The 10,993-nt window shown below is 49.9% G+C and overlaps 1 protein-coding gene across 6 annotated transcripts in view; it reads left to right on the top strand.

The window, feature by feature from the left end:
• Positions 1-8,522: 8,522 nt before the first annotated feature.
• The window catches only part of SEL1L2 (SEL1L2 adaptor subunit of SYVN1 ubiquitin ligase), a 74,313-nt gene continuing 71,842 nt past the window's right edge, over positions 8,523-10,993 (top strand). For 5 of the 6 annotated variants that reach the window (XM_077316344.1, XM_077316316.1, XM_077316327.1 and 2 more), the window contains exon 1: positions 8,523-8,704. In XM_077316344.1, coding sequence (XP_077172459.1) covers positions 8,650-8,704 — 55 coding nt within the window. In that variant the 5' untranslated portion in view covers positions 8,523-8,649. The remainder of the gene's footprint in view (positions 8,705-10,993) is intronic. The other variant, XM_077316377.1, reaches the window with a different exon arrangement.

The raw sequence follows: 10,993 nt of genomic DNA, 5'->3' as shown, positions 1-10,993 counted from the left end.
GACTGAGTAAGGCTGCACATGTAATACAAATATACTTCTCAATCTGGAGCGCTTCAGAGAATTCCTACAATGGTGGTTAGTATATATCTAGCAGTAAATTGGTTGGCCCCTGGATAGAGAAGGGAAAACTGCACAACAGGTGCAATTAGAATGGGGACGGACTAGAAGGTCTTCTAAGTATGCAGAAAAAGATGAATGTTTCAACCAAAAGGGATGGACTTCCAAGAGAACACCCTGATGAGAACTGAAAATGCCCTAGAAGAGATGAAATGCTCATAAAAGATATGTCGGTGGAGTAAACTTTTCAAGTCAATGAGAACTTAAGAGAATCCTGTGCTTTGGAGGAACTGGGAGGAGAACATTATCTCATTAGCTAACTCAGGAGCTGACTGCTAGCTCTGCCCTCTGCTAAGTAGGCCTTTCTGATATAAAACGCTATAGCTTACCAGAGGCGCACACCAAAGGCAAAGGCACGCGCAACACAAACAAAACCCAAAAGACTCTTGGGGTCTGGATTAAACCATAATACTCTGTGAGGAGCCAAGAGCAAGAGCTAAAGGACTCTTTACGCCTGAGGCTTTACGCCTGAGGATCAAGGTTTGTGAAGTATAGACTGTTTGTGGAGCAGTTCAGATGAATCAAGGTGGCATGAAGACTGAATAAGGTTGTGTAGTGACATGTACCATCTGCGGAATATTCCTCTTTTTACCTCAGGGGGACAATTTTTACAATTGCAGCAAGTGCAAATTAGTGGCTCTGCTGGAGGAGAAGGTCCGGGGATTAGAGAAACGATTGATAACGCTGCAGGAGGAGGGAAATCTATCAAAACAAAATCAGGAGCATCTAATACAAGAGGGTAATAATTGGAAGAATGTTACACATAGGGGTAGAAGAATAAGGAGAAAGTCTGACCCACTGATGCTCAGCAATCGGTTCCAAGGTCTGTCTGAAAAAGTTGATTCAGGAACCCAGGGGCATGTGCAATCCCCCATGAAGAACAAGCCCCAACGTAGACCAGGAAAAAAGTCACAGTCCCCCACAGGTGAGAGTTCTAGGTCTTCTCCCTCGCCGACCCCACAAAGCTCAGGAAAAACTTCACAGTCCTCCACAAGAAAGAGTTTTAATTCTACTCCCAAGGGTACGAAGAAACAAGTACTGGTAATTGGGGATTCCTTGCTAAGAGGTGTAGAGGCCGAAGTTTGTGGACCAGACTTGTTGTCTCAAGACAGGCTAATCAAGCCTACATATAATTACCCCTTCCTTCTCATCCATGTAGGAACAAATAATACTGCCCAGCAAAACATGGAACATATTAGAAAAGACTATTGATCTGGGGGGAAAGGTAAAGGACCTGGGAGCACAGGTTGTGTTTTCATCAGTCCTTCCTGTAAGTGGCCGAGGCACAGGAAGAGAGAGAAAAATTAGGCAAGTACATGACTAGTTACGTCAATGGTATCAACGGGAACAATTTGGATTTCTGGATCATGGTCAACGATGTCGGTATGAGGGGCTATTATCAGGAGATGGTGTGCACCTCACAAGGGACGGGGAAAGTATTTTTGGGAGAACCCTTGCACACCTGGTGAAGAGGGCTTTAAACTAGACAAAAGGGAGTGAGACATAAATTCAGAACTTGGTTTGATGGCAAGATCTGAACATGAGAAGACCTCAAATCTACAGGGAATGTTACATAAGCAGGGAACTAATACAAAGAAATTCAAAAACCAAAGCCATGAGGCTCACAAAGGATGGATTATGATGTTTCTACACTAATGCACAGAGTATGGGAAACAAGCAGGGGGAACTAGTAGTTGTAATAGAAGAAGGGGGCTATGACCTAATAGGAATCACAGAAACTTGGTGGGATAACTGGAAAACTAAAATTGAGGGGTATAATCTATTCAGAAGGGACAGACAAGAAAAGAATGGGGGAGGTGTAGCAATATATGTTAAGAATCTTTATACTTGTGAAGAAATACAGGTACCCGAGCATGAAAGTTGAGTGTATTTGGGTAAATATAAAAGGAGTAGGAAATGAGAGTGGTATTATTGTGGGTGTCTGCTATAGACCACCAAGCCAGTCAGAGGATTTGAATGAGATACTGCTAGACCAAATTACACAATTTTCAAAAAAGGGGAAAACAATGGTCATGGGTGACTTCAATTACCCATATATCTGTTGGAAAACCAACACTGCTAAAAATGCAAACTCTTGTCTTGTCAACAGCTTCATTTCCCAGAAAGAAAAGAGGGGAACCAGGGGCTCTGCTATTTTAGACTTGATTCTCATCAATAGCGAAGAACTGGTAGATGAGGTGGAAGTAGTGGGCACACTTGGAAGCAGTGACCATGTGCTTTTGGAATTTTCAATTGTGGGGAAGAGAAAACCTTTACATATATATAGATTGGACTTCAAGAAAGCTGATTTTCACAGACCTAAAGGAATGTTGCATAGAGTCCCGTGGTCAGAAAGACTTAAAAAGATGGGAGTCCAAGAGGGCTGGGAGTTTCTTAAAAGTGAAATACTGAAGGATCAATCATAAACAATTCCCTTGAGAACAAAAGATGGAAGGAACCTAAGCAAGCCAAGTTGGCTCCATAGCAGTTGTCAAAAGATTTGAGGAATAAAAAAGAGTCATTTAGGAAATGGAAGGAAGGTCTTATTACGAAGGATGAGTATAAACAAATAACCAATAATTGTAGGGGGAGTGTTAGAAAAGCTAAAGTTCAATATGAGTTTAGGCTAGCAAGAAATGCTAAACATAAAAAAAAAGCTTCTTTAGTTATATTTTAAGGAAGAAAAAGAATAGGGACACCATAGGAATACTGCAAGGACAAGAAAGTGAAATTATAACAGATGATGAAGAGAGGGCTGAACTGCTTAACTCCTATTCCTCCTCAGTCTTCTCTTCTGAGGGAAATAGTGATCAATGTGGCAAAAATGTAACACAACATGGGGGACAGGAATGGTGGCCTAAGATCACTGTTGGAGTAGTCCACAAACACCTAGTTTCTTTAAATGAAACAAAGTCTTCTGGGCCAGATGAACTGCATCCAAGGATACTAAAAGAACTTGCAGATGTCCTCTCTGAACCTCTGTCCATTATTTTTGACACTTCTTGGAGAACAGGTGAGGTGCCCGACGATTGGAGGCGGGCAAATGTTGTCCCCCTCTTCAAGAAAGGGAAAAAGGAGGATCCGGGTAATTATCGACCCGTCAGCTTGACATCTGTAGCTGGCAAAATTTAATCAATAATTTAACCAATCTTTAACCGCTCCTGCGGAGCGGAATATATAAAAGAGGGGGAGGAGAAAGGGCAGGCTCTGTCCGGGATAAAAACTCAGAGGGCCCAATCAGAAGCCGCAAAGTGGCTCCTGATTGGGCCCTCCGAGTGTCACTCCATGGCCAAGCAGCCAATGGGGAGCCGCGCTTAGCTGCTTGGCCCAGCCTCACCTTGCCCGCCTGGAGACTCACCGCACAGGAGGAGAAGCAACCTTCCCCAACGGTGAGTCCTCCCGGTGGCTTCCCCTCGCCCTTGCGAAAGGAGCAGAGACGCTGCCCCTTTCCCGCCTGGGGTCCCTTCCCAATGGCTATTCCCCACCGCTGCTTTCCGCCCCCCATCGCCCTGCCACCACTTTCCCGCCCCCACAGACACACAGGCATGCACACACACACACACACACACACACACACATAAAACCCCCTGATCAGCCCCCTTCGCTCCGCAGCCGCTTCCTCGCCCCCACAGACACACACACAGACACAGCCACCAACCCACCACGCTCTGCCACCCCTTCCCCCACCCACACATCCATGCACACATTCCTCTCTTCCCCCTCTTCCCTCACCACGTCCCCCTCCCGATTCCCCCCAACCTTCATACCTCCCCTGTCCCCTCTTTCACCTACCTCTGTCTGCCTTCCTTTCTTCCTTCTTGCTTCCTGACTTCCTCTCCCCCACCCGACACCCACGCACACACTCCTTTCTAACCCCCTCTTTCCTCCCCCTCTCGATTCACCCCCATTCGCCCCCCTGTCCCCTCCCATTTCACCTACATCTCTGCCTGCCTTCCTTTCTTCCTGACTTCCTCTATCTTCTTCCGTTCTTTCTGTCTTTCCCTCTCACTTGCTTCCTGTCTCTCTCCTTCACTTTCTTTCTCCCTTCTACCTATCCCTTCAACCACCCCTTGCCCTTTTTTCTCCCTCCCCTTCCTCCTTTCCTCTTCTTTCCTTCCCCACAGTCTGTTCTCCCCCTCTGCTAGGGCCCGCTGTATTTCTTTGACAGCGGGCTTATTTTCTAGTAATTTAACAATCAAACACTCGGTCCTTGAGCAGCTGGAACTGGAGCTGTGATTTCTAAGACTCAACATGGGTATCACAAGAACAAGTCATATCAGACCAACATCTCTTTTTTTGAGAAAGTGACTACCTTGCTGGACCAGGGGAATGTGGTGGACATAGTTTATCTGGATTTCAGTAAAGCTTTTGATAAGGTTCCACATGATATTCTTGTTCACGTTGGTAAAATGCGGTATGGATCCTAATTCTATCAGGTGGATCAATAACTGATTGACAAATTGTACCCAGAAGGTACTTGTTAATGGTTCAGCATCTTCTTGGAAAAGAGTGACAAGTGGAGTACCCCAAGGATCTGTCCTGGGGCCTGTGTTGTTCAACATATCTTTACACCGCCCGTGGCGCCACGGGCGCCACGGACTAAATAAAGCCGTAAGGGCTGTGTAGGAGGAGTTAGGGCGGGCTCGGTCCGGGATGAGGAAGGGTGCCGATTGGCCCCTTCCTCTTGACGGACCATCGGCCGAGCCAATCGGCAGGCGCTTTGCGCCTGCCGATTGGCTCGGTCGATTCCCACCCCACTCACAAGGAAGCAACTGTGAGCCGCGCTTCGCGCGGCTCGCAGTTGCTCCCTGGCCGGCGGCTTGGCGCGGCGAGAGGCACAAAGCGCCTCTCGCCGCGTCAAGCCGCCGCTCAAGGAAGCAACTGCGAGCCGCGCGAAGCGCAGCTCGCAGTTGCTTCCTTGCTGGCGGGCTGACGCGTCGGAGGCGCAAAGCGCCTCCGACGCGTCAGCCCGCCGGCCAGGGAGCCCCCGGCAGTCGTGCGAAGCGCGGCTGCCGGGGGCTCCCTGCCCGGCGGCTTGGCGCGGCGAGAGGCGCGAAGCGCCTCTCGCCGCGTCAAGCCGCCGCTCAAGCCTTCGCTGTCAAGCCGCCTCCGCCCTCAAGCCTCTGCTGCCGCCGATCAAGCCCTCGCCTCCGCCCTTAAGCCGCTGCCGCCGCCGCCATCAAGCCTCCGCTCAAAATGGCCGCCAGCCTTCGCTGTAAAGCCGCCTCCGCCCTCAAGCCTCTGCTGCCGCCGATCAAGCCCTCGCCTCCGCCCTTAAGCCGCTTCCGCCGCCGCCGATCAAGCCGCCGCCGCCATCAAGCCGCCGCTCGAAATGGCCGCCAGCCTTCGCTGTAAAGCCGCCTCCGCCCTCAAGCCTCTGCTGCCGCCGATCAAGCCCTCGCCTCCGCCCTTAAGCCGCTGCCGCCGCCGCCATCAAGCCTCCGCTCAAAATGGCCGCCAGCCTTCGCTGTAAAGCCGCCTCCGCCCTCAAGCCTCTGCTGCCGCCGATCAAGCCCTCGCCTCCGCCCTTAAGCCGCTTCCGCCGCCGCCGATCAAGCCGCCGCCGCCATCAAGCCGCCGCTCGAAATGGCCGCCAGCCTTCGCTGTAAAGCCGCCTCCGCCCTCAAGCCTCTGCTGCCGCCGATCAAGCCCTCGCCTCCGCCCTTAAGCCGCCTCCGCCGCCGCCGATCAAGCCGCCCCCGCCTCCATCAAGCCGCCGCTAAAAATGGCCGCCAGTCAGAAAACCCAGCGCCGGGTAAGAAATCTTTTACTCTCCCACTGCCTCCTAGCGCCCATTGTATTTAGGATACAATGGGCTCTTTTACTAGTTTATAAATGATTTGGATGAGGGATTAGAGGGGATACCTATTACATTTGCAGATGATACTGAACAGGGAGGGGTAGCAAATACAACTGAAGACAGCAACAGAATACAGGATGATCTTGATAGGCTTGAGAAGAGGGCTAAACTGAATAAAATGAAGTTAAATAGGGACAAATGTAAAGTTCTGCACTTAGGTAGGAAAAACCAAATACACCAATATAAGATGGGGGAGACTTGTCTTGGCAGTAGCATGTGCAAAAAAGATCTAGGAGTCTTAGTAGACCATACATTGAACATGAGTCAGTAGTGTGTCTCGGTGGCTAAAAAGGCAAATGGGATTTTGGGCTGTATCAAACGGAGTATCGTGTCGAGATCACAGGAGGTGATGGTACCACTTTACTCTGCTCTGCTTCAGCGTCACTTGGAGTACTGTGTTCAGAGGAGGGCAACGAAGATGGTGGGGGGTTTGGAGACCAAGACATATGAAGAAAGGCTGAGGGAGCTTGGTCTGTTTAGCCTAGAGAGGAGATGACTGAGAGGGGATGTGATACCCATCTTCAAGTATTTAAAAGTGTGCCATATGGAAGATGGAGTAGAATTGTTCTCTCTTGCCCCAGAGGGACAGACGAGAATGAATAGGATCAAATTAATTCAAAAGAAATTCCATCTAAACATCCGGAAGAAGTTCCTGACAGTGGGACAGGCTTCCTCGGGAGGTGGTGGGTTCTGCATCTTTGGAAATTTTTAAACAGAGGTTACATAGCCATCTGACGGAGAGACTGATTCTGTGAAGGCAAAGTGCTATCAGGTTACTGTAGATGAACAATAGGGATGTGAGTGTCCTGCATAGTGCAGGGGTTTGGACTAGATGACCCATGAGGTTCCTTCCAACTCTATTATTCTATGATCCTGGAGGAGGAAAAGCTTTACGGTGATTTCTGATTTGTTTTCCCCTTCCTGAATTTCCTTATAAAAGGCAAGAAAGTAACTGACATAATCTGAAATTGGAGACCCTACCCCTTAGTCTAAGGTTGTCAACTCTGGGTTCAGAAATACCTGGATTTAAGGGTGGATCTTTTGGGAGTGGAAGAACCTCCATAGGCTATAATGCCATACAGCCCCCCTTCCAAAGCAGCCATTGTTTCCAAGAGAAGCGGACTAAATGTTTTAAATAAGTAAATAAATATACAATCTATGTAGTCTGGAGATCCCATATTATTCTGGGAGAACTCCAGCCGCCACCTGGAGGCTATCCTCAGCTGGTTGTGTTGTTCTCAGGAATACTTCAGTGCATGCAGAAAATCACACAGATTTTATCCTGTCAATTGTTCTGGGACTGAGGACCCAGCATGCCAAAATTTAAAAGAGAAAAAATCTAGGAGGCTGGGTGACCAGGTCAGAGTTCTGGCCTTGCCATACCAATAGTCTGGCTCAGCAATTTCATGTGTCCAAAACAACACCAAATCTAGAGCTGCTCTGGTTCTCACTTCAGTCAGCTGGTGTGGCTCACAGTCTTCCATACTCACCCCCAAAGCAAGCCAATGCCTGTATAAAACCAGTGAGCAAGGTATAGATCCGCACTCTTTCCTAACCGTATACTGTTGATTACTATTCATGGGCATAGCACCCCAACACTCCCCATACAACTTCTTGCATGCACAGATACACTTCCTTGATTAGAATCACATTCCCTATCATTTGCCATACAGAGGGATGCCAGATCAAGGCTACCCTAGGGTGGAAGGCTTCAGGAGAAAAAGGAGGAGTTGACAGTATCAATGAAGAAGATAGATGAAACATCCAAAGAAGTGAGCAGTAACCCATGGACCATTTATGCACTGGGGGTTTCATGCCAGGCTGCAGGCTGGAGTTTTCATTGTGGCAAGTTGCCCAACCTCTTCCTGCACTGACACGGGGGGAGCATTTGGCGTGGTTCACCTCATCTGCTCCCCTGCAGGGGAGCTGGGGCAGTGAAGTTCCCAGTGCGTAAACGGTCATGGAGGCTTATCCCCAGCTACCAATCGTGTTAGCCTTGGAGGTGCTCCTGGACTCTGGCTTTCTCCCCCCCCCCCCCCCTGGACACGGCCTGCCGTTGTCCTTTGCCTGCTAATGTCCTTCAGCATCTGAAATCCCTCCTCTCCCCAAGAGCGAGGCGCAGAGGGACTCAGATTCCAGCCGCATCTGAAGAAGGGAGCGGAGCCCCGCGAGAGCTCCCCCCTCCCTCCCTCCCCCCCCCCAGACTCTGTTAATCTTTCAGGTGCTCCTGGACTGTTGTTAGTTTTTGGGGTGCGGCTGAACTCGTTTCGATTGCAAAGGCAAATTCCTTTTCTGGGTGTGTTTTTCTTTCTCTTCATTGCACGCATGTTCTCCTGCAGCTACGCGTTTCTTTGCACGTGGGAAAAGCACTCCCTCCAGTCCTCCCCGGCCACGCGCGGCCGTCCTCCCCGGCGCTCCTTAGCACCTGGCCGCCACTTCCTCCCCCCTCCCCCCCCGGCACGGTTTCCTTCCGGGTAGGAGGTCGCGCGTCGCACGAGCGGCGTGATTGGCCGGCGGCTCAGGGCAACGGTCGCTAGGCAACCGCGTCTGGGTTGGGCCTGGCGCCGCTGCGGGGAGGGGGTGGGGGCCTCTCTTGCCAGCCCTGCGAGGTCGGCCAGCCAGACGGATGACCCCCCCACCAGTCAAGGGGGCGCTGCGGGTGCGGCTCGGAGATGAGGGCGCTGCTGGTGGCGCTGCTGGTGGCGCCCTTCTGGGTGGCCGTGCACAGTAGGTGTCTCGGGGCCGGGAAGGCGCCTCGTCGGGCAGCAGAGTTCACCTCTCCCTGGAGAACATGGAGTCCCCCCCAAATCTCCAGGAATTTCCCACCCCAGGGTTGGCAACCCTGGGCTCCTTGTGGGGATACGGCTGTTGTGGAGGGGAGCCGCTGCTGTGGCATCATGTCCTGCCGAGGCCACTCTCTACTGCAGGGGTAGTCAAACTGCGGCCCTCCAGATGTCCATGGACTACAATTCCCAGGAGCCCCTGCCAGCATTCGCTGGCAGGGGGCTCCTGGGAATTGTAGTCCATGGGCATCTGGAGGGCCGCAGTTTGACTACCCCTGCTCTACTGTAAATCGCTCTCTCGCAGGGATGCCAGCCTCGAGGGGGGACCTAGGGATCCCCCGGAAATACAGCTCATCCCCAGAGGGCAGGGGGAAAACGGCCACTTTGGACTCTTCGGCACAGTACTCCGCTGAGGTCCCTGTCTCCTCAGGCTCCACCCCCAAATCTTCAGTAGTTCCCCAACCTGGATCTGGCAACCCTACCAGTGGCCAGGGTGGACCAGATAACACTATGGGTAACAATAGTAAAGGTAAAGGTATCCCCTGTGCAAGCACTGGGTCATGTCTGACCCTTGGGGTGACGCCCTCCAGCGTTTTCATGGCAGTCTCAATACAGGGTGGTTTGCCAGTGCCTTCCCCAGTCATTACCGTTTACTCCCCAGCAAGCTGGGTACTCATTTTACCGACCTCGGAAGGATGGAAGGCTGAGTCAACCTTGAGCCGGCTTCTGGGATTGAACTCCCAACCTCATGGGCAGAGCTTCAGACTGCATGACTGCTGCCTTACCACTCTGCGCCACAAGAGGCTCTATAGTATGGGTTACCAATAGTACTTGCTAAGGAATGCCAACCTCCAGGTTAGGACTGGATGTCTTCTGGAAGCAAACTTTCTCTCCATAGCACAAATATCGGGAGGGTGGGCTCAAGGACATTGAATCCCTCCCCTCCCCAACCCCTCCCTTCCCATGTTCTAAGCAAGAATCCAGCAGCACCTTCAAGACTTAACAGAATTTGTGGAAGGGGAGGAACTCTCAGGAGTCATGGCTCACTTCATCAGGTAGATCAAAAAGGGTGGCTTGTGTCAGTCTGTCTGCAGCAGGAGAAAAGAGCAAGAGTCCAGGAGCACCTTCAAGACTAACAGAAGTTGTGGCAGGGGATCCTCTTTCATGAGTCAATGCTCAGAAGGAGAAACAATCATCCTCTGCCACAAATGTTGTTAGAATTAAGGTGGTCCTGGACTTGCTCTTCTCTGCTCCTTCAGATAGACTAATAAGGTTACAAATGTAAAAGGACATACAAAGGGACATACAAAGAAATTCTCACTGGACAATCCTTCTCATATTGATGCCAACTATTCATCAGTTGGCTTTGTTATTATGAAAAGGTGGGGGAACCTAAAAGTATAATTTGATATTACCTTATGAAATCAGTGCAGTATGAAACATTTGGAATAAATGAAATACTTACAACTCTAATTGTTTCATGCTGTGCTGTATCATAAAATCTTTTAATGCAGTGGTTCTGAACCTGGGGGTCGAGACCCCTTTGGGGGTCAAACGACCCTCTCACAGGGGTTGCAGCAGGGCAAGCAGCCTGGCCAGACAGGCGCCCATCCACACAACAGCCTTGCGGGGTAGATCGAGATAGAGCGTTCGTCTGTCTGGAGCAGTGGAAAAGTGTGAAATCGGCATGGTGGGACAAGAGGTAGAACTGAACTGAGAAACCCCAGAAAAAAAAAAACAATTTATATACAATCATGAACAATGGATCTTCATGCCATTGGTCAGTTTTGGTTTAATTTCTGTGAAAGAACACTGGCATAATTTTATGGTTGGGGGTCACCACAACATGAGGAATTTTATTAAAGCATTAGGAAGGTTGAGAACCACTGTTTTAATGCAAAACAAATTGCATACCAGCAGAATGCAGGAAATTCACAGTTATCACCCTCCAGAAGAAGGCATGCCTTGACACATATTCTCAGTTTGTTGACTGACAGTAGAAAAGAGCAAGAGGCCAGTAGCCCATTAAAGTCCAACAAAATCTGTTTCACCAAAATATAAGAACAGAGACTCACATTCTATCTGTATCTGTAGAAGTAAGCAGTGACTCACAAAAGCTCATCTGCTACAAATTGTGATGGTCTTTAAGGTGCTACTGAACTCTTACTCTTTTTTACAGCTATCTTAGGCATTGCATCTATTTTAGGCTTCTCTGTTAAAACTCTTCTCTGTT

The sequence above is a fragment of the Paroedura picta genome, chromosome 1, assembly GCF_049243985.1.
Source record: "Paroedura picta isolate Pp20150507F chromosome 1, Ppicta_v3.0, whole genome shotgun sequence".
NCBI lineage: Eukaryota > Metazoa > Chordata > Lepidosauria > Squamata > Gekkonidae > Paroedura > Paroedura picta.
This window is presented reverse-complemented; position numbering and strand designations above follow the sequence as displayed.